The following is a 22,354-nucleotide window of genomic DNA, read 5'->3' as shown; positions in this document are numbered from 1 at the left end:
AATTGGTAGTAAAGTCCATATTTTAATTTCTGATCTGGGTCACTCTGCTCCTCTTTTTTTTTAGATTATTTTTCTTTTCTCTTTTAAATTTATGTATTGAATCACCATGGGATAATTACAAAACTTTCATGTTTGAGTCGTGGTCATACAATGATTAAACATCCATCCCTTCACCAGAGCACATTCTCCATCCCCAAAAACCCCAGTATACCCCCCATCCCACTGCTACCCATACCTGTGTGGCAGAAAATTTCCACATTACTCTCTCTACTTTGATTACATTCAATATTTCGACACCAGTCCCACCATTATTATTTAGAATTTTCCCCCAACACTCAGACCTGCCAAAAAGGCAATGTTAGACAGTTTGTTTTGTATTGCTGGTTATGAGTAGCATATGATGTTTTGGAATTCTAAAATTTTAATAATTAGGGTCTGGAGAGATTTCTACCAAGAGCCGCTGGGTTCTGAGATTCATTTGTGTCTCTGGGATCATGGCTGTCACGGGGCTTAATCAGTAGCCAGGGGCCATTCATGGACGTCATCTGAGGATCCCGATGGCACGGGGGAGGAGAAGGACCGGCTCTTCCCCTATCCCATGAGGCCTGGTGTGTGTTGTCACTGCTGGCCTGTACCTGGATTTTCCATTGAGTTCAGGAAGATGGCGGCCGCTGGGCTTCCCGGGGAACAGGTGTAGGGAAGGCATCTGCTCCCGTCTGGGGTTGCCCGGAGAAGGTGGCCTAATGCAAAGTCTGGAGGCATTTCTGCCAACAGCCACTTGGTTCCGAGATTCGTTTGTGTGCTCTGGGATCATGGCCGTTACAGAACCTGCTCCTCTTTTTCTTACCCACTTTTTGGAGGGAAGGTGGCTGCGCCTGGCAGTGTTCAGGGGCTGTTCCTGGCTCTTCTCAGGAGTGACCTCTAGTGGTACTGGGGGACAAGATGTTATTCTGGGGCTACAAGGCAAGCGCCTTCCCCTCCTGCAACTCTCTCCAGCCCTAGGATTGTCAACTCTGCATCTTAAAGCGGCGTTTGGTTTTATTTCCCACTGCCTCCTCCCTGCAGTACCGCTACGCTGGTGCCTCGCCTTCTCTAGCTTTGTTTTATTCACAGCTGCTCTCTCTAAAGTGATTTTGTGTTTGATTTGTTTATTTCCTTGTGCTTTCGGTCAGAGCCCCTGGGTTTGCTGTGAAGGTGACCCCCTTACTTGGCCCCTCCCCACCCGCCATCAACCCTGCACCAGCCAGCCTGTCCTTGTCCAACTTTGAACCAGGAGAAAAAGCAAATGAGGTGATTTGTAGGAGCTGTCGCCAAATTACTGAAAAAAAAAAAAAAGTGTATGTGTGCGGTGGGGGGTTCCCAAGGCTCAGAGGGGCAGGGCTGCTGGGGGCTGTAGGGGGACTAAGCCCAGGGAAGGGGTCAGAACTTCATCCTCACACTCACTTGCACTCACCACACTCTTTGGTGTGTTTTTTTTCTCCTTTTTGAGTCATATCCAGTGATGCTCAGGGGTTACTCCTGGCTCTGCACTCAGGAATTACTCCTGGCGGTGCTTGGGGGAACTATATGTGATGCCAGGGATTGAACCCAGGTTGCCCACGTGCAATGCAAACGCCCTCCCTGCTGTGCTGTTGCTCTGGCCTTGCTCTTTGGTGTTTAGCAGAGGACCCAGTAGGAAGCCCTCATAGCTGACTGCCCTAGGTAGATCTTATTTTGTGTTTCGGGGCCACACTCAGCGGTGGTCACTCCTGGCAGGGCTTGTCTCAATATGGGGTGCTGGGGATTGAACTTGTGTCAGCTGTGTGCAAGGCTTCTCTCCGTGGCTTGAGTCGCAGGAAGGTGCTGACCATGAACCCGTGTCATTCAAGGACGTGGCTGTGGACTTCTGGGATGAATAGCTGCGCCTGAGCGACCCTCAGCTGGACCCTGTACCGGGACGTGATGCTGGAGAACTACGAGCACCTGGTCTCCGTGGGTGAGGGGGCCACGCGCGTGTCCCCATGGGTGAGACGGGCTCTTCCAACTGCTGAGGGGCCCATGGGTCTGTGTCCCTTCCTCCCCAGCGAGAGGCTCAAGCCTGCCCTGAAACAGCACCTCCCAGATCCCCGATGTTCAGGCTTCTATCCGAAGCCCTGACCCCTTGTGTCCTCACAGGGTGCTGCAGCATCAAGCCAGAAGTGATCTGCAGGTTGGAGCGGGGAGAAGAGCCACTAAGTGTCCCCCGGAGCTGGCGTGGCAAGGGTAAGTGGGTCTTACAGTGGGCACCGGGCAGGAGGTATGCTACTCAGAACCTGAGTCTGTCAACTGTAGCCAGTGGCCTTCAAGAGTACCCGGCGCAGTGACTGCTCCCTGGCTTCTGCCCAGCACTCCTCTACCAGGTGCCGGTGCTCCTGCTCACTCTCGTGTGCTCTCCCCTGTCGCAGCTTAGGCCCTTTCCAGCCTGTCTTCTCTGCTGTTTCCGCCTTCATACTCTGCTTTCTTTTTATTACGTGCCTCTGTGCCTCTCCCTGTATTCATTCATTCATTTCCATTTATACATTCGCTATTCTTGCTACCTGCCGTTTCTGGTTTTGGGGGGTTGGTGGGGTTTGGGCCACACCCAGAAGTGCTCAGGACTTACTTTGGGCTCTGTACTGAGGGACCACTCCTGGTGGAGCTCAGGGAATTCTATGGGCTACCAGGAATGAAACTGGGGCGAATCACATATAAGGCCGGATCTCTATCCGTCCTCAAACTCTCTGTCCAAGCCTGCTTCTGTTGTTGGTGTTGGGGAGCTGCCAGTGAACGTGCCGCCCCTGGGCTCATGTCAGCAAGGCCCCAGATGAGAATTAGGCTAGGCTGGGGCGATGGTGTGCAGGCCGCATGAGTGCTAAATGAAGGGTGTCCAGTCCAAAACAGCTGGACCAAAAGAGCCCCCAGTTCTTCTTGGGGACAGGGGGCATACCTGGCAGCATGTGGGTATGGAGCTTGGGGCTCTGTGAGACTCGTGACAGTGGTGTTCTCGTGTGAGTGGGGCTGATGCCAGAGGGGCCCAGGCCCACAATGTCTTCAGGGGCCCTCTAGCAAGGTGGGCAGCTTGTCCTGGCGGAGCCCTCTCTGGTGGGTGGGCCCGAATGGAAGCGAGCACCAGCCAGAGAGCAGGAGGTTTGGTGGGGGTGAAGGTAGCTACTGCCCACCCCAAGGGGCTCAGTGGCACATGGGGGCTGAGCAAAGCTGGGTACTGGCAGGATTTAACTGGAGGGCACTGCTTAAGTTGGTGTTTGCCAAAGTGGATGTTACAGTGGGCGTGCTAGAAGACCCCAGAGATGCTAGCGCGGTTGGGGGACACTTTCTGTTCACCCGAAGGAGGTAGATTTCCAGGGGGGCAGTGAGTTTTCTGAAATGGGGCAGTTGGTGAGCCGGAGGCTCTGCTTGAAACTCTGGGTTCTAATTTGGTGGCTGAGTTCAGGCTGGGCGAGCTGCTGATGTCACCATTCAGGTCCGTGCATGTGACAGGACCCTGGGGACTCGGTCCTGCTGCACAGGGCAGCAGCCTGCTTGGGGGGTCTGGGAGGTGCTTCCAAAGCGTGTGAGCTCCCAGGAGCAGCCGGCAGGTGATTTCCAGCCTTTGAAGCTCTGAAGGCTCGTGTTCTGAGGGGCAACGGTGAGGATTTGGGGGCAGACAGGGGAGAAACAGGGCTGGGGATCTGAGGTGCAGCCATGACTGAGCGCATAGGGGGCAGAGGGCGACACCCTGGGCTTCAGGCAGCACTGAGAAGTGGAACAGGGGGTGTTGGCTAAGGAAACTGGAAGCAGCATTTCTGGGGAAACTGTTGGGAGAATTTGGGGCCACACCTGGTGGTGCCCGGCAAGGCCTCTCGGCCCAGTGCTCCCACCAGTGCTCCATGAACCTGGTGGCGCAAAGTCTGAGCCCAGCCTGCTGAGGCATCTCATGTGCTGGCCCAGGGAAACCTTGTAAGTAGCTTTTTATCTATCTTTGGGCTATTCCTGGGCACACAGGGCAGCACAGGTCTACTCTGAGCTCAGTGCTCCTGTCTGGGCGCAGGGCTTCGATCCTAACCTTCCTGTGACTGGCTCCCAACAAGAGCAATAGTACAGTGGGCAGGGCATTTCCTTGCATGCAGACGACCCAGGTTTGATCCCTGGCATCTCATGGTCTCCTGAGTACCACCGAGAGTAATTGCTGAGTGCAGAGTCAGGAGTGAACTCCCGAGATCACCAGGTGTGGCCCAAAAACCAAACCCAACCCCACCCCGAGCTTTGCTTCAGGATGCCTCCTATGAGAGCATCCTGGGAGAGCATCCCAGGATTCCCTGAGAGATTAGGAGGCTATTCTAAAAGGAAAACAACCATTCACACAGCCAATTGTCTAGGTTTTGTTTGTGTGGATATACGCCAAGGAAGCATATCCAGTGATGCTGAGGGGTTACTCCTGGCTCAGTACTCAGGTATTACTCCTGGTGCTCTTGGGGGACCATATGGGGTGCCAGGAACTGAAGCCAAGTTGGCTGCATGCATGCAAGGCAAGCGGCCTATCCATTGTACTCTCTAGCCCTAGTTTAATATAGAGATAAGACTAGAAAAATCTATAGGAACCTAGAAAAACAAAGTATCTTTTTTTTTTTTTTTTTTTTTTTTGCTTTTTGGGTCACACCTGGCAATGCACAGGGGTTATTCCTAGCTCTGCACTCAGGAATCACTCCTGGCGGTGCTCAGGGGACCATATGGGATGCTGGAAATCGAACCTGGGTCGCCCGCATGCAAGGCAAACGTCCTACCTGCTATACTATCACTCCAGCCCCGAAAAACAAAGTATCTTAAGCAGGCATTCAAAGGTGAAGCAGATCAGGGTTAAAATCAAAGGATATGAGGATTAAGTTTTCTAACTTAATGCTCAAGAGCTCAGGGTTGCTTTGAAAATCATTAACATGAAAGCTTAAGTTGCTGAAGGTGTGATTTGAGGGGATTGCTCTGCAGAAATCCATGTACCTGCAGTGTGAGCGTGAGTGTACCGAGGCCAAGTACACTATTCTCTATTCTTTATTGAGAAGCCCAGTGTATCAGGAATTCACCAGGAGAAACAATCTCATATTTGTTATTCCTTATGTTTTCTTTTTTCCCCACATCCCAACCATTTCTCCTCAGGTAGCTTAGTTTTATTTCCAATATCCATTGGTTTGTCTTTTCTTCTTTCATCATTTTGATGCCCTTAGTTGCATACGTATGGGTTAAAAAAAATTCAGGGGCCAGAGAATACAGTGAGCAGGGCATTTGCCTTGCACATAGGCTGATTCCTAGCACCCCATATGGGCCAGTGAGTATGCTAGGAGTGATCCCTTGCACTGGCAGGTATGACCAAAACAAAATAAAACAAATCCAATAATTATTTTTCTTTTTGATCCAGCAGTAAATACATGGTGGATTTTCATCCTATCATCATGGATCTGAACATTAGTGACATAATAACTTATGTAGTCAGTGTTTTATTTTTATTATTATTATTTTTTTGCTTTTTGTGTCACACCTGGCAATGCTCAGGGGTTACTGTTGGCTCTGCATTCAGGAATTACCCCTGGTGGTTCTCAGGGGACCACAGTGTTTTAATTTTTTTTTTTTTTTGCTTTTTGGGTCACACCCAGCGATGCTCAGGGGTTACTCCTGGCTTTGCACTCAGGAATTACTCCTGGCGGTGCTTGGGGGACCATATGGGATGCCGGGGATCGAACCCGGGTCGGCTGCGTACAAGGCAAACGCCCTACCCGCTGTGCTATCACTCCGGCCCCAACAGTGTTTTAATTTTTAATGCTTACTTTTTTCTTGTTTCTTGATGTCAAGAAGCTTGATAACCTCAAAGAGAAAAATCAAGAAAATCAAGATAAACACTTGTGGCGAGTTTCATTCATCAACAAAGTATTGGCAAAGAAGAGAGAAAATGTTCTCAAGGAAACATCAGATTTGGACATAAACCAGGTTTCTGCAGGAAAAACACACTGTCAGGATGACCTGAGTGGAATAAAACATGTCTCAGAATCATTTATTAGTAAGCACCCGGCTGAACTCGGCACGTGTGGGAAGCTGCCTCTTCCTGGCGGGGAAGGAAACACTGCAGACAGCCATGCCAGGAGGCCTCCGTCGCCCGGCAGGGGCCTTAGTCAGCTACAGAAAACACAGTCTTGGGGAGCCCCTCCTGAACATAATGGGTGTAGAGAAGCCCCTCATCCTATGGTTGCCATGGACACACACAGGGGGCCTCAAGCAGAAGAGACTGTCACTGAGTGTAAGGCACCAGGGGGAAACATGGTGAGTGATGAACCAGCCTCAAAGGCTCGAGGCAGCCCCAAACAGGGCGGCCTCCCTCAGGGACTCCTGAGGGTACGAAGTCAGCCTCAGCCCACCCTACACTCCAGGGCTTTCACAGAGGCGAGAACACCCACAAATTTCCCGGAAACAAGAACACTTTCAGCAAGAAGCCGTCTCTCGCTTGGCCTCCTAACGTGAACACGGGAGAAAGAACCTTTGCACGCGCTCGCTGTGGGGGCTCTGCTGAGCAGCAGGCCCGCCTCACGCTGTGTCGGAAGACACACGATGGAGAGAAACCCTGTGAAAACAGTAAGTGTGCAGGAACCATCCAGAAATGCCCCCCCTGCATCCCCTCTACCAGGAGAGAAACCCAGTGAAGACGAGGGAGGGGGAGGAGCTCCCGTGGCTGAAGCCCTTCCCAGGCAGGGGGGAAGCGCCCAGAGGAAAGGCCCTATGTATGTGCCGAGTGCAAGAAATCCTTCCATCAGGGCTCGGCCCTCAGAGTCCATCAGAGAATCCACAGTGGGGAGAAACCCTACCAGTGTGCCGAATGTGGCAAGTCCTTCTACTCGAAATCCAGCTATAATCACCATTAGCGGACCCACACGGGCGAGAAGCCCTACAAGTGCCAGGACCGTGGAAAGTCCTTTTGCGTGAAATCAAACCTGACGAAACACCAGAAAACACACACCGGGGGAAAGCCTTTCAAATGTGGCAAATGTGGGAAAACGTTCTTCCAGAAATCCCAGTTCTCTGACCACCAGCGAACCCACACAGGGCAGAAGCCCTACGGGTGCAGGGGATGTGGGGAAGCCTTCTGCTACAGGTCAGCACTATGCATCCATCGGGGAACACACATGGAAGACAAACCACACAAGTGCACGGACTTGTGTGAGAAATCCTGCTGTAAGTCCGCCTTGGTCATACACCAGGGAACTCACACAGGGAAGAAACCCTGTGACAGTAGTGAGTGTGGGAAAACCTTCTGTGTGAAGTCCAATCTCACCAAACACCTGAAAATCCACACAGGGGAGAAACCTTACGGCTGCAGGGAGTATGTATGGCAAATCCTTCTCCATGAATTCCTTGCTGGTTGTGCATAAAAGAACACACACAGGGGAGAAGCCCTACATGTGCGTCGAGTGTGAGAAGCCCTTCTATAAAAGGTCAGCCCTCACCAAACACCAGAAGACTCACACGGGGAAGAAGCCATATGAGTGTGCGTGCGGGAAAGCCTTCTACATAAAGCCAACTCTCACCATCCACCAGAGGACGCACACTGGCCAGAAGCCTTTTAAGTGCATGGACTGTGGCAAGGCCTTCTACGCCAAGTCCTTTCTCAACATCCACCAGAAGAACCACACAGGGAAGAAGCCCCACGTATTCGGTGAGTGTGAAAAAGCCTTTTCCATGAGGTCTAGCCTTGCTGATCACCAGCGAACACACTCTGAAGAGAAACCCTATGAGTGGGCAGCATGCCCGAAAGCCTGCCGCCACAAGTCCATGCTGACAGGGCACCTGAGGACACATGCAAGGGAGAAGCCCTACCCATGTGCCCCCCTCCCCCAAACCCAGAGTGCGGGAAGGCCTTCTACATGAAATCAGCCCTCAGTCAACACAAGAGAATCCACACAAGTGAGAAGCCGTACGCAGGTAGGGAGTGTGGGAAAACCTTCTTCCAGAAGTCCCACCTCACTAAACACCAGCGCACACACACAGGGCAGAAGCCGTATGAATGTCAGAAGTGTAGAAAAACCTTCTTCCAGAAGTCACACCTCATCGAACACCAGAAGACACACACAGAGGAGGAGCCCCATGAATGCAGTGAATGCAGGAAATCCTTCTGTTACAAGTCAGCCTTAACCACCCACCAAAGGACCCACAGGGAAGAAAAACCCTACAAGTGCAATGAATGTGTGAAGTCTTTCTGCATGAAATTGCACCTAACCATTCACCAGAGAACTCACTCAGGGAAGAACCCCTTTGAATGTAACGAATGTGGGAAAACTTTTTATGTGAAGTCAAACCTCATCAATCACCAGAGAACTCACACGGGGGGGGGGGGGGAAGCCATATGAGTGCAAGAGGTGTGGGAAGTCCTTCTGTATGAAGTCAACCCTCACAGTGTATCAGTGCACACACACAGGCGAGAAACCCTATGAATGCACCAGCTGTGGGAAGTCCTTCTACAAGAAGTCAGCTCTCAATAAACACCTAAGCATCCACACAAGAGCAATCCCTTAAACTGCAACCAATGGGGAATGTCTTTCTGTGGAAATTCAAATTTTCTCAACATCAGAGAATTCATGAGAGGAACCTTATGCATGTAAAATGTGGCAATTCCTTGTTGGCATGAGAGAACATCCATGGAGTAGAGGGGGTCAGAGGGTTTTCCTGGAATGTGGGAAAATCACGAATTTTTTTTTCTTTTTGGGTCACACCGGCAATACAGGGGTTACTCCTGGCTCTGCACTCAACACTCCTGGTGGTGCTCGGGGGACCATATGGGTGCTGAGAATCGAACCCAGGTTGGCTGTGTGCAAGACAAATGTCCTACCGCTGTGTTATTGCTACAGACTTCTGCTCCCCACATTCTTGACCATTGGAGAATGCTTGGATTCACTTATCTGATACTTCAGATAAATCACATGTGAAAAAGTTTGCAACAAGTATAAATAGGCTTTAAAACAAGTATAAAAGCTTTAAAACAACTCCAAGCATTTATAAAGTCATAAACCACTGAATAGTTATATTGACATGAAACTAGATGATATTTTTTATGCTTAAAAATTCTAAAGGAAGGAGCCCAAGTACAACAGGTAGGCACTTGCTTTGTACACAACCAAGTTGGGTTTGCTCTCTGGCATCCATTATGGTCCCCTGAGCCTGCCAGGAGAGATCCCAGAACACAGACAGAGGAGTAAGTCCCAAGCTTGCCAGGTGTCCCCAAACCAAACCCATTCTCAAGGAGGGTTAGAGCAACAGGAAACGCAGTTGCCTTGGATGCAGACAACCTGGTCCTCCGAGCCCCAGGAGTGATCCCTGAGCGCAGAGCCAGCAGTAAGCCCTTAGCACCCTCCCCTCAATATAAAAAAATGTAAAATTATAGCAAAATAGCTTTCTTGGTAGGTTTTATTTTATTTTTGTGTCACCCCCAGTGATGTTCAGGGGACCATATGGGATGCTGGGGATTGTATCCGGATCAGCCACATGCAAGACAAGTTCCCTACCACTGTACTATCACTCTGACCCTCTGGTGGATTTTGAGGTTAAACAGTTGTACTGCATTATACATCTTCACATTCTTTTTTTTTTTTTTTAATTAGGACACAACTCGTTTGCTTTAAATAATTTGGGGGGGGGTGGGAAAGACATGACACTTGTACTGAAGAGAACCATTTTTTATAGTCCAGGAGTCTCTTTATTTTTAAACAAACACTTCTCATGCCATGAATTCACAGGGGATGGGCTCCAGCAGCTCAGGTTCCTTTCCATTGGTTCTTACAAAGTGGGCTTCTCTGGGTGGAGCAGGCTGGCGCTTCAGTTGAACCCAAGTCCCTTTCTCTTTGGCTTCCTTCTTTTTTTGATCATTTTCCTTCACCCGTTTCAGGAAGCTGTCTCGACTCTTAGAGTGCTTAATATGCTCAATGCGGACATTAATTCTCTTGGCAAGAATCTTGCCCTTGACTTGTTTGTTAACGACAATGCCAACAGCATGCTGGGTAACATTGTAGACTCTTCCAGTTTTGCCATGATAACACTTGTGGGGCATTCCTTTTTGGACTGTGCCCATTCCCTTTATGTCTACAATATCACCTTTCTTGTATATACGCATGTATGTGGCCAAAGGAACAACTCCATGTTTTCTGAAAGGTCTAGAGAACATATAGCGAGTCCCCCTCCGCTTTCCCTTTGTGTTGGTCATTTTGGCGATTTACTGGGTGCTGGCGGTTCCGGCCGAAAGGTTCACATTCTTTTTGGTTCCAAGTAGCAGGAAGACCAAGACTATCATCTCAAGACCGAAATGACAGTGGTATTAAATTTTACAGTGTTTCTCTGGCTCTGTTTCTGTACACTCAGAAACAGATCTCAGAACCCAGTGGCTTTTGGCAGAAATCCCTCCCAATTTAATTATCAAAATTTTAGAATTCCAAAATCACATGGCTGCGCAACATCATATGCTATTCATAATCAGCAATTGAAAATAAATCGTCTAATGTTGCCTTTTTGGGGTAAAATCCCAAATAATAATGGTGGGTCTGGTGTCAATATATTGAATGCAATCAAAGTAGAGAGAGAGTAATGTGGAAATCATCTGCCACACAGGTAGGGGAGGGTATGGGATGGGGGTATACTGGGATGTTTGGTGGTGGATAATGTGCACTGGTGAAGGGATGGGTGTTTCATCATTGTATGACCAAGACTTAAACCCAAAAGCTTTGTGACTGCTCTCACGGTGATTCAATAAATAAATTTATATATATACATATATATATATATATATACAAACAGTTGTGAAAAAAATTTACAGTGTATAAGTTTCGGTGCATTGCAAAAATTTGATAGAGGCCAAAATGATAATAATGATGACAGTAATAGTAGTAAAGCTGGAATACCATGATAAATCCTTAGCAAGCTGTGTAAAATAGTCCTATAAAAATTTAACACCGCTCTTTATTTCCTGATTAATGTGATTCTGGATCTGTTTTACCTGTATTGTAGGATAAAACAAAAGGGCACTGTTAAAGTTACTTAAATGCATTTAAAGATGAAAGAATTTGTGTAAAACTCCAAGTAATGATAAATAAGAGTCAAAGTGGTCAGCATTATTTTATGGAATATTTACAAGTTTCCTTGGTCTGCCAGGTTTAAGAGGACACAGAAGCAACAGCATAGCTGGGTGACCAGCGGATTCTGTCTCCACAGCAGGCATGGGAGCCAGGGACCGGCTCTGGAGAGGCCTGAGGTATCCGTGACGTCTCTTGTGTCAGGAACCAAGGAAGGACTCAGGTCAATGCGGAGGAGGCAAAGGTCACGGGGCTAGTCCACAGGCTCTCAGCCATGACTGGCCCGCCCAGTCAACAGAAATATGCCGAGAGGAATGAACAAAGCACCTCGTGGCCATGGAGCAAATGTGCCCCTAAGTCCCTACCCCCTGGCTAGAGCTGGGCACTGCCAGCCCCACAGGGGCCACTGTTTGCCAGTCTGTTATGGGTCATCAGTGGGCAGAGGTGAAGACTGGGTCGCACACAGGAGGATGGCAGCTGCTGTTGCCTATAGGCAAAGACTGGTGGCACTGACATCGTGTCCCTGCAAAAGAACCTGGGGTGTGCAGTGGCAGCGCCACCCATGGGTAACTGGTTGAAACTGGAAAAAACATACCTTGGGGGAACAGCTGCCCTCTCCCACAACCCATCTACAAATACTCTCAACTGCACCCTCATACGAAGTATTCACGCCTACCTGCTGAGGATCACTCTAATGGAGGATTTTTAGCTTCCAGAAAATTCCAAAGGTGAGGGAACATCTTCCAGGGAGTAACAATCACAACTCTAGAATGGGCCGTAGCCCCACACCCTTTGGCTTGGTCTCCCCAAGAAGATGAAGTCATTGTACCTAGAGACACTGGAGCAGCTCTCTGGTCTAAGAGGGGGTGGTGGGGGACACACACACACACACACACACACACACGCACACACACAGAGTGTGGACATGAGCTCTATCCAAAGAACCCTGGGGCCACAAGCTCCTTGGATTCTGGGGCTCACCTCCAGGCGCTTCCTGTGGCAGGTGGACCCTAAGCAAGGCCCTGCCAAGATGACCAGTATCACCGCAGCTACAACTGCCATTAGAAACTCTCCATTCGAGTGACACCCATTGGGCAGCACCAGCGCTCACGCGCACCCGGAGGAGCCTCGGGATGCACGTGAGCACTGGTGCTGCCCAATGGGGGTCTCTTATTTATAGAGGCCGCCTTCCGCGCCACCCACAGCCATGCTTGGCTCTTGGCGTTGTTTGACCATTGATACCCAAGCCTGGATATGCTGGGGTCCCATCTGGACCCTATGATACCGAGTATCAAACTTGGGCCCCCCATGTGCTAGGCAGGTGCAGTGTCTCCCTGAGCGCAGGGTAAGTGTGCGGTGCATTCAGACTTAACTCTGGAATCGTTTGTATTTTATCTGATTTTTTAAAATGAATTTTCAACTCTGTTCTTCGCAATGTTATTTCTTAATTGGAACAGCACAGGAAATTTCCTTTTGGAAACCACATATATCTATTTTTTTTAAATAGGATTTTTTTTTTTTTTTGCTTTTTTTGGGTCACACCGGCAATGCACAGGGGTTACTCCTGGCTGTGCACTCAGGAATTACTCCTGGCAGTTCTCAGGGGACCATATGGGTTGCTGGGAATCGAGCCCGGGTTGGCCACGTGCAAGGCAAATGCCCTACCCGCTGTGCTATCGCTCCAGCCCCTTAAATAGGATTTTAAACATCAAATTATTTATTCACTGACGTTTTCCCAGCCCTAATCCCTGTATTGTTAAAGGATGAACTGTATTTTCAATCTGGGATCAAAACATAAACATCAGGATATCTAGCAATTTGTTAGGATTCATTCCAGTCACATCTAGTCAAGGAATTTCCCCATATTTTTCTCGACTAGATGTGGCTTGAAGGAACTTTTTAATTTTTTGAAAGAATTGCTAGATAGCCTTATGTCTTTTATGCTTTGATCCCAGACTGCAAACAGCTACTCCTTAAACATCGTGGGAACTAGTGCACTGAGCATAACTTTGAACTTCCCCCAACTTAACTTAAAAGCCTTGACCCAAAATCTTTCCATAACCTCTGAATTTACTCTTACTGAAATGGAAATGAATTATCATCTAACCAGGCACACACATCTAGAACACTGTTTATGTGCATGTGATTCATAATAAACAAAGCATGGTAAACTTGCTTATCAGAGATTTTACTTAAAATGCATACTTAAAAGTTTATTTAAGCTATATTGACAGCTAGTCTCAGAAACTTTTGGAGATATACTTTCAACAAATAGTCTATGAATATATAACTCAAGCACAAAACAATACAATCTACCAGGCTTTCAATTCCTCTTAGCACACACAACGTCCAGAAAAATATGGAAGGGAAGTGCTATGTCAGAAAAACAGGAGCCATGATTTTAATATGTGAAAAGTAGGCATTTCATTTCATGGAATAAAAAGCATGGTGTTCGAGGGGTCAATTATTCAATAACAACAGGCTATGAGGCTAATCAATGACTTAAAAGTAAATCTTGACCTTACATCATGCTGTCAGCTACCATAGTATTGCACAAGTAGTAGAAATTAACCTAAAAAAAAAAAACCAAAACTATGTCACACTGTGGAAGGAAGCTCTGCTGATTGATCAATGCTAGAAGACAAGCATACGTACTTTCTACCAATGTTCAAGCTATTTATAGCAAAATTTACCAAAAATATTCGACAAGTGCCTACAAAAACACCATAAAATAAATGACTTACCTGAAATCCACTTCTAAAATGCACAATTCTGAAATGTACAACAGTATCATCAGTTGAGACTACAGAGCATCGTATAACCACTGGTTTGAAGATGGACTTAATCAATTCACCAGATCAGTCCAGAGATGGAGCAGCTATAAGGCTCGTTGGTTTAATGGCTTAACCCTTCAGGCCCCTGGTTCTTCCCATCTTTCTGTACTGGCAGGCTTAAATCGCGATCCAATGTGGAAAACATAATCAGACATCACAGCCCAACAAGGAGACAGTCACCCCACTGAACCCGCAGAGCTGAGGACTCCCTTCTAAACAGACGGTCCAACATTCTCAGGTCCTGCCTAAAATCCTCACTGTGGCCACTCTAAACCACTGACAATGAAAAGAGTTTTTCATGAATAGCTGAACTCAACCAGGATCTATCCCATACTATGAGAAGCAGATGCCCAAACTTCGCCAAAAGTAGTACGGAGAGAAGATGGGTATGATCCCACATGCTACCAAGCCAAGTGTGTCAACACACTTAGAATTAGGGAAGAAATGAGCCTCAAGTATTAAGTATACTGACTTATTGTCTGTATATATTATTGTACTATTAAGTCAAGTCAGATAATTCCCAAGGTACAAGGTCTGAGTGCACTGTGCACTAAGCATTCAACTAGAAAGGCAAATAAAGATAAAAGCAAGAATGTCTTAAGCATATTTTTAATTGGACAGAGTCCAATGAGTCCTGTCTCACTATTGAGACCCCTGGCATTAGCAATTCAAAATCATCCATGCATATTTCCCTATATCTTAGAGCTAACTCAGATATAGCTAGAAACATTATTTAAAAACTTTGGGTGGAGGGTGGAATTTGGGCTTACTCCTGGCTCCGCTCACAGGGGTCATTCCTGGTGGGTTTGGAGCATCTTATGGAGCGCCAGAGATCAAACCCAGGTTGACCACATGTAGGGAAGGCACCTTACCCACTGTATTATTGCTCCAACCCCAAAACACTGTCTTCTTTGTATTTTGTTTCTTGTTTTGCTTTTTGGGTCACACCCAGTGATGCTCAGGGGTTACTCCTGGCTCATGCATTCAGGTATTACTCCTGGCAGTGCTCGGGAGACCATATGGGATGCTGGGAATCGAACCCGGGTCGACTGCGTGCAAGGCAAACACCCTACCCTGTGCTATCGCTCCAGCCCCAAACACTGTCTTCTTATTGGAAGGTTTAGCTCACTGATAATAAAATGCATTTATAAGCACCAGTTAAGAATGCAAGAAAAAAGTATACAGGGGCCGGAGCGATAGCACAGTGGGTAGGGCGTTTGCCTTGCATGCGGCCGACCCGGGTTCGATCCCCGGCATCCCATATGGTCCCCCAAGCACCCCCAGGAGTAATTCCTGAGTGCAAAGCCAGGAGTAACCCCTGAGCATCGCTGGGTGTGACCCCCCCAAAAAAGAAAAAAAATAGTATATAATAATCACGTTAGTTCAACAACAACACACACATGTATATATTTGTTTTGTTTTGTTTGTGGAGGACCACACCTAGAGAGCTCACGGCTTTTTCCTGGCTCTGTGTTCAGGAATTATTATTATTATTATTATTATTATTATTTTACTTTTCGGGTCACACCCAGCGATGCACAGGGGTTCCTCCTGGCTCTACACTCAGGAATTACTCCTGGCGGTGCTGGGGGACCATATGGGATGCTGGGAATCGAACTCGGGTCGGCTGCATGCAAGGTAAATACCCTACCCGCTGTGCTATCGCTCCAGCCCCCTCTGTGTTCATGAATTATTCCTGCCTGACTCAGGGGACCATCTGGGGTGCTGGGGATCAAACCTGGGTCAGCTGCATGCAAGGCAAGAGCCTTAGCCGATGTATTATGGCTCCAGCCCCCTCGACATATTAAGCCACTAACATGGATCTCCTATTTAGAGTGGATGATCTTATGTTCACAAATTATTCTGCTAACGATACACTGCCCTTTCAAACAGGACTCAAATTGAACATACAATTCTTTTTAATGTAATCCTAAAAAAAGGAAACAGCAAAATAAAAGCAAAAACAAAAACAAAAAAGCTGCATATTCTCAAGAATCACACATAAATTTGTTTTAATGTTGCTATAATTGATTAGTTACCCTGATTTTATAACTCCTATTTACAAGGATTATTCACAATTACCCTTTTTGACCTATAGTTTGATATATATCAGAAACATACATTTTATTTATTTTTATTTTTTTTTTTTTTTGCTTTTTGGGTCACACCCGGCGATGCACAGGGGTTAACTCCTGGCTCTGCACTCAGGAATTACCCCTGGCGGTGCTCAGGGGACCATACGGGATGCTGGGAATCGAACCCGGGTCGGCTGTGTGCAAGGCAAACGCCCTACCCACTGTGCTATTGCTCCAGCCCCAGAAACATACATTTTAATATAATGTCCAAAGTTTCCCCCCCACACACACACACTTCTTGTGTTGAAAAAAGTTCCTCTTGGTAATTCCCTGACAAGTAAAAATCTATGACGACACAATCAAATGCATTCGCATCTTTACTCCTCAGTCCAGCATCCAAGCCTGTGCTGCGTGACAACTGCGGTTTCTCGCCTGTTAACTTCCAGACCTGCAGTCTGACAAGTGTGCAAAGCCTTGGCCACGCTCCTGGTGAATCCTTGGACAAGAGTTTGACCCCAAGGAGACTTTCTTATCCAGTACAAGAGGCTGGAAGTCAGAGTAGTCTCTCCACATCACGGACATTCATATTCCCTCTCCTATGAATCCTCTGATGGCTATTAAAGGCTGATTTGTGGTAGAATTTTTTCCCACATTCGGTACATTCATAGGGTTTTTCTCCTGAATGCGTTCTATAGTGTACGGTCAGGTAAGACATCCGAGAGAAAGCCTTTCCACACTCGTTACATTCAAAAGGTTTCTCTCCTGAATGAATCCGATGATGGATAGTGAGATATGACATCTGAGAGAAGAATTTTCCACATTCGTAACATTCATATGCTTTTTCTCCTGTGTGTGTTCTCTGATGCCGATTAAGGGCTGAATTCTGGCAGAATGTCTTCCCACATTCACTACATTCATAGGGCTTCTCTCCCGAATGAATTCGATGATGTATAGTGAGGTATGACATCTGAGAGAAGAATTTCCCACATATATAACATTCATAAGGTTTCTCCCCCTTATGTATTCGCCGATGTCTACACAGGGCTGAGTTCTGATAGAACGTTTTCCCACACTCGTTACATTCATAAGGCTTCACTCCTGAATGAGTTCTGTGGTGGATGGTGAGGTATGACAACTGGGAGAATAGCTTCCCACACTCACTACATTCGTAAGGTTTTTCTCCTGTGTGTACTCTCTGATGCCTCATGAGGGCTGAATTCAGGTAGAAGGTTTTCCCACAATCGGTACATTCATAGGGCTTCTCTCCTGAATGAGTTCTGTAGTGTACAGTGAGATAGGACAGGCGAGAGAAGAACTTCCCACATTCATTGCACTCATAAGGCTTCTCTCCTGTGTGTGTTCTCTGATGCGTGGTGAGGGTCGACTTCCGGCAGAAGCACTTCCCACACTCGTTACACTTGTAGAGTTTCACACCCGTGTGAATTTTCTGGTGGTCATTGAGCGCCGACTTTTGGGAGAAGGTTTTCCCACAGTCATGACAAACATAGGGTCTCTCTCCTGAATGTGTTCTCTGGTGTTGGGTGAGGTGTGTCTTCTGGCAGAAGGATTTCCCACAGTAACTACATTCATAGGGCTTCTCTCCTGAGTGAGTTCTCTGATGCTGAATGAGGTGCAGCTTCTGGTAGAAAGTCTTCCCGCATTCGCTACATTCATAGGGTTTCTCACCTGTGTGTGTGCGCTGATGGACAGTGAGGGTGCCCTTCTGGCAGAAGGACTTCCCACACTGCGTACATTCATAGGGTTTCTCTCCCGTGTGAGTCCTTTGGTGGATGATGAACTTGGACTTTTTACAGAAGGATTTCCCACATGCAGTGCATTCATAGGGTTTTGTTTTGATATGAGCATTCTGGTGCTCGCTGAGGTTTGACATCTGGAGTATGGCTAGTTCAGATTCATTCCACTTATAGGGCTTCTCTCCTACGTGGCTAATAAAACCCGTATCCTTCTGAAAGGCTTTTTGGCATTCAAGATAGTGACAGGGTTTCTCCAAAATACGAATGTTCTGATATGGATTTTCTCCTCTAAGATTATGTGCTTCCGCATTCTGATCCAATTCATCAGACTTAGTTGCTGGATTAGGCTTCTCATGCTTAATATGGAGCAAGGATTCCCCACACGCACTACATTCATCAGGTTTTATTCTTGCATAGCTTCCATCACTACTGATAAATTCTGAGGCAGGTTTGCAACTCTTTCCACATGCGTTGCATTTACAGGGCATTTTTCTTGAAGGCGCAGAGTTTGTTTCTATACTGAAAGTTTTACTGGGAACATTACCTTTCTGTTCAGTCCCACTTCCGTCGCTGATCAACAGAGTCTGCCTTGAATGTTTGTCTCCATTCTCCTGGGCTCGCGCTCTCAGATCATCAACTTTCCAGACTTCTAAAAACAGGCAAAATGAGCATGGATTTGTACATCTTTCTATGTGAGAAATGAGACTTGCATATGAGTTTTTAGTCAGGCACCGATGACAATAATGCTATGGACTTTTTTGCCCTGTTGTTTGGTTTGGGACAGGAATGTGGGTGCACCTCCAGAGATGAAGGGTAAGAGAGAAACGAACTGATGAAAAACATAAGCATGTCTCAGCTCTGCTCCTTTGCAGCACCTTGGTAAAAACTGGGTGTAGGGGCTGGAGAGGTAGTACAGTGAGTAGGGTGTTAGTACAAGAGGTAAGACATTTGCCTTGCAATAGGTGGACCCGGGTGTGATCCCTGGCACCCCATGATCTCCGGAGCCTACCAGGAGGGTGACCCCTGAACGCAGAGCTGGGAATAAGACCTGAGCATGGCTGGGCGTAGCCCAAAAACAAAACAAACACTGGCCTGTGAAATGTCACCATTTCTCTTTTCAATCTTCTCCGTTTCCTCTGGCATATTGGACAACAGATCTCTGTGCTCTCATGTCTAGGTAGCTTCAAAATCTCGTTGGGTTTGCAGGGTGTGTTGGATCCAATTCTCGGAATTCTCTCACTCCCTTAGGGAATTTCAGTTTCTGGTCCTTTATGATTTCTTTTTCTTTTTCTTTTTTTGGCCACACCTGGCAATGCTGAGGGGTTACTTCTGGCTCTGCCCAGGTATTACTCCTGGCAATTCTGGGGGATCATAGGGATGCTGGGGATTGAAACAGCATCAGCAGTCTACAAAGCAAATGTCCTACTTGCTATACTATCACTCTAGTCCCAGAAGGTTGATTTTCAAGAGAGAGCTATTTTTATTTTCCCTGTAAAAGGAAGTGGTAGGCCAAATCAGCTTGGAAAATCCTAATTGAAAACCCACAGAATATTGGAAATGCAATGTAAAACACATAAAAATCATGGAGTAAAGTGATTTCACCCACTCCTAAAGTAACCAAAATGTAAGCGGGTGCTAATATGTAAGTGCTCGGGGAGGAGGGAACACGCCCCTTTCCTCCAGCAGTGAGGAGGGGAGACGCTGGCCAGAAAACGGACAGACAAGGAGCTGAAATCCCTTTAGACGGTGAGTCAGAACATTCCAAGAATCATGGAGGGAGGCAAAACCTTCAGATCAACACACCCTGCAAACCCAAAGGAGTTCGAAGCAATCCAGGTGGGCACAGCAGGACAGAGTTCTCATGTCCACTATGTTGGAGGGAACTGAGAAATGAGACATTTCAGAAGCCGGGGGCACCGGCCACAGTAGAGAAGTAGTTCCCATTCACAGTGACAGTGCCGGGGTGACCATGAGGAACGGGAAAAGGAGTCTAACTCAGGAGTTATGGACGGCGGGAGAAGCGATGAGCAACCGCAGCTCACCAGCCCCTGCAGCCATCAGGAGACCTGAGAGCTGTTTCCAGAAGTTAGTTAATTCAACTCAGGCTCACCCCCAAGCAAAGAAAGCAGTAACACCAGACACTGATGTTCATGTCAGATTATCACCAAGACAACAGGTTTCCGAAAATGCAAGAAGAGGAGCTACCCATGATTCAAGAGGGAGAAGGAAGCACCTAGACATGGGTTTTGAATAGATGTGAGCACAGAAAAGTTCTGCGAACTCATTTTTGTGGGGTAGAAAGAAGTCCAGAGATGGGAGAGAGCAAGGACAAAGCCAATGCTCAAGGCAGGGACCCCGAAACAACACTAACAAATTCCCAGTCTCCTCCAGCAACACACCTGGGGAACCAGGAAGCAGGAATCCGCCATTCACAGCCCACGGTTCTTCTCCTTGCTCCAACTTGAGGATCACTTCCGGCTTGAGGATGTGACACCCTGCTAATGGAAACAAGAGCACTTGAGCCTGGCTGCCGGCTCTACGGATCTGTGGGTGGGAGTGGAGGAGGCTACTCGCCCACCTGTGCTGCACGCCCACAGAGAACTTTGTGGGTGGGGGCAGGAACCACCCAAACGCCGGGCTGGACACCGTGGACACCCAAACCATATGGCTCTCAACAGCCCCAGGAGAGCAGGCGTTAAAACCAGTAACTGTGCTCTCAGCCCAGGGACTTTAGGAACTCAGAGTGCCCCTCACCCACGGAGACGAGGTGGCTGTAGTTCTCCAGCATCACATCCCTGTAGATTATCTTCTGTTTGGCATCCAGCTGCCGCCACTCCTCCTGGGTGAAGTCCACAGCCACGTCCCAGAAGGACACGGGCCCCTGCAAGGCCAAGAACAGAAATGGGTAACGTGGAGAAGCCACCGGGCATTGGCGGCTCGTCCTGCGGCCTGAAGCGTCCTGGGTTCCTATCACCGATTCATTCACTTCACTCCTAGGAGTTGACAAGCCGGAGCTCCAACAGCTAATTCTGTCTGAACTGTTCCTCCTTGAACCACTGAGCCACAGGCGATGTGATGTGTCACCATCACTAAGGCAGCGAGTGGACAAGTGACCATCACTCTGGAGCCACACTTTCTGCAGGGCCAGATGGATCGGACTGAGCAGGCCCACACAAACTGCCGGTGGGGGCACGGTGGGGCTCCCGAACCCCCACTAGGGAACCCTGAACTCTTTCCTCCTGACCACCTGTGCAGGAGGGTGGGGGGAGCCACCCTAAAGAAATGCTCCAAGTCAGTCCTTTCCAGCCTGACGTGCTGTACCAGGGCTGCCCATGGCATGTCCAGTCTGGAGTTCTCTGGACACCACACACACTCCCCAATGCTCCCCATTACTGTTCCGGACGCCTCACTGTGAGTCTGTCCTGCTTCCCAGACCATGGCAGTCAGGCCACCAGAGGCATCACCCACAAAATGCTGGACAGGTTACTTAAAAGGTTAATTACATGGAGCAGAGACACCAACGAGACTGCAAAATCTAGCCACCCAGAGGGCCCCTAAACTCAGCAGGGAGGACACTCTCCCTCCCAAAGCCCATCTCCGCACCTCCTGCTGCAGTCGCGATGACCGGATAAACGCAAGGGCGCTCACCAGGGCATTACTCATGTTTCTGAGGCTCCAGAGAAGACAGGGTAGCCTGACTGAAGATGGACCTGTGGAAGCAAAACCCCGGTATGAGACCTCCTGGCCAGGAACTGCTCCTGAGAAGAAGCTCCCAGAAAGTTGCATGACACTTGCTGTGGGGGGAGAAGAAACCCGACCTCCCAGCGGCCCTCAAAGGACTAGGCATTGTCATCCCACATCACCCACTGTAATGCTACCGAGATGGCATCATCCAGGAGCAAAGGAACAAATACAAAGCGAGAGGCTGCAGGGCCCGCACGCCGCACGGGTGGAGGCGGCCGGGTCAGCGAGGTTTGCTTGTAGGACCTCGAGGTGCGGCTCCCAAGGATCCTGTGTTTGTGCAGGCCTGGGACTGGAGCCGGGCTCTTCACGGCAATCGCACCTCACGGGGATTTAACTGAAACCACCCGAGTTCCCCGGCAACGGTGTGCGTGAGTTTCACGACGAAACGCGCGATGCAGCGCAAAGTGCTCGGACGGGCTCGGACGCGGGTCCACCCACGGCCCTTCGGGCCCACACAAACCCCTCCCCGCCGCGGGGTCCCCGGAGACGCGGAGACACGGAGCCGGAGGGACGGTGACCCCAGCCCACAGGGAGGTCTCGCCGCGCTGCCCCCGGCCCGGCGCGGCCTCGAGGCTGCAAACCCTGACCTACCCCGCGGGCCTAGAGCCGGCCCCGGCGGGCGATCGGTGTCCGGGCCTCCCCGCCCGCTGCAGCTCGCGCTCGGCCCGGCCGAATCGCGCGAACCCGCGCTGCCAGCTCGCGGGCCGCCGCCGGAGGGCCCCAGCGGGCGCCGAGCGGTTACCTGGGCATCGAGCGGAAGCGGGCGGCGCGCGTGCGCACACGCTTGCCCGGCGCGGCCCGCGGGAATCCCATTTCCGGCGTCCTCCAGGAGCCTCCGAGCCGGACTCATTTCCCAGCAG

General features: G+C 48.8%; 2 protein-coding genes across 5 annotated transcripts; one reads left to right on the top strand and one right to left on the bottom strand.

The window, feature by feature from the left end:
• Positions 1–6,495: 6,495 nt before the first annotated feature.
• Positions 6,496–9,001, top strand: LOC129404233 (zinc finger protein 33B-like). Its single transcript, XM_055135349.1, is given in 5 exon segments — positions 6,496–7,358; positions 7,360–7,687; positions 7,775–7,785; positions 7,878–8,360; positions 8,362–9,001. Coding segments are annotated over 5 exon segments (1,206 nt in total). The 5' UTR covers positions 6,496–7,157; the 3' UTR covers positions 8,545–9,001.
• Positions 9,002–16,243: 7,242 nt separating this feature from the next.
• Positions 16,244–22,257, bottom strand: ZNF12 (zinc finger protein 12). Of its 4 annotated transcripts, none has more exons than XM_055135331.1 (5): positions 22,086–22,257; positions 21,354–21,460; positions 20,505–20,631; positions 20,150–20,248; positions 16,244–18,399 (listed from the first exon to the last, which is right to left on the bottom strand). In XM_055135331.1, exons 2-5 carry the CDS (start codon positions 21,411–21,413, stop codon positions 16,550–16,552), a joined length of 2,136 nt encoding a protein of 711 aa, XP_054991306.1. In that variant the 5' UTR covers positions 21,414–21,460; positions 22,086–22,257; the 3' UTR covers positions 16,244–16,549. The 4 variants fall into 4 exon arrangements, with proteins under 4 accessions (XP_054991306.1, XP_054991307.1, XP_054991308.1 ...); XM_055135332.1 differs by having other exon boundaries at positions 20,150–20,245; XM_055135333.1 differs by having other exon boundaries at positions 21,399–21,460.
• Between the last annotated feature and the right edge of the window lie 97 nt (positions 22,258–22,354).

This window comes from Sorex araneus, chromosome 4 (assembly GCF_027595985.1).
Source record: "Sorex araneus isolate mSorAra2 chromosome 4, mSorAra2.pri, whole genome shotgun sequence".
In the NCBI taxonomy this organism is placed as follows: Eukaryota; Metazoa; Chordata; class Mammalia; order Eulipotyphla; family Soricidae; genus Sorex; species Sorex araneus.
This window is presented reverse-complemented; position numbering and strand designations above follow the sequence as displayed.

What these genes read in the sequence shown, in the direction of transcription:
- ZNF12 (XM_055135331.1), bottom strand. Translation starts at nt 21,413, where the DNA reads ATGAGTAATGCCCTGGTGAGCGCCCTTGCGTTTATCCGGTCATCGCGA. An exon ending in CAGCCACCTCGTCTCCGTGG is followed by an intron (nt 20,249 to 20,504) that starts GTGAGGGGCACT and finishes TGTTTCCATTAG; the next exon opens with CAGGGTGTCACATCCTCAAG. An exon ending in CCTGCTTCCTGGTTCCCCAG is followed by an intron (nt 18,400 to 20,149) that starts GTGTGTTGCTGG and finishes GCCTGTTTTTAG; the next exon opens with AAGTCTGGAAAGTTGATGAT.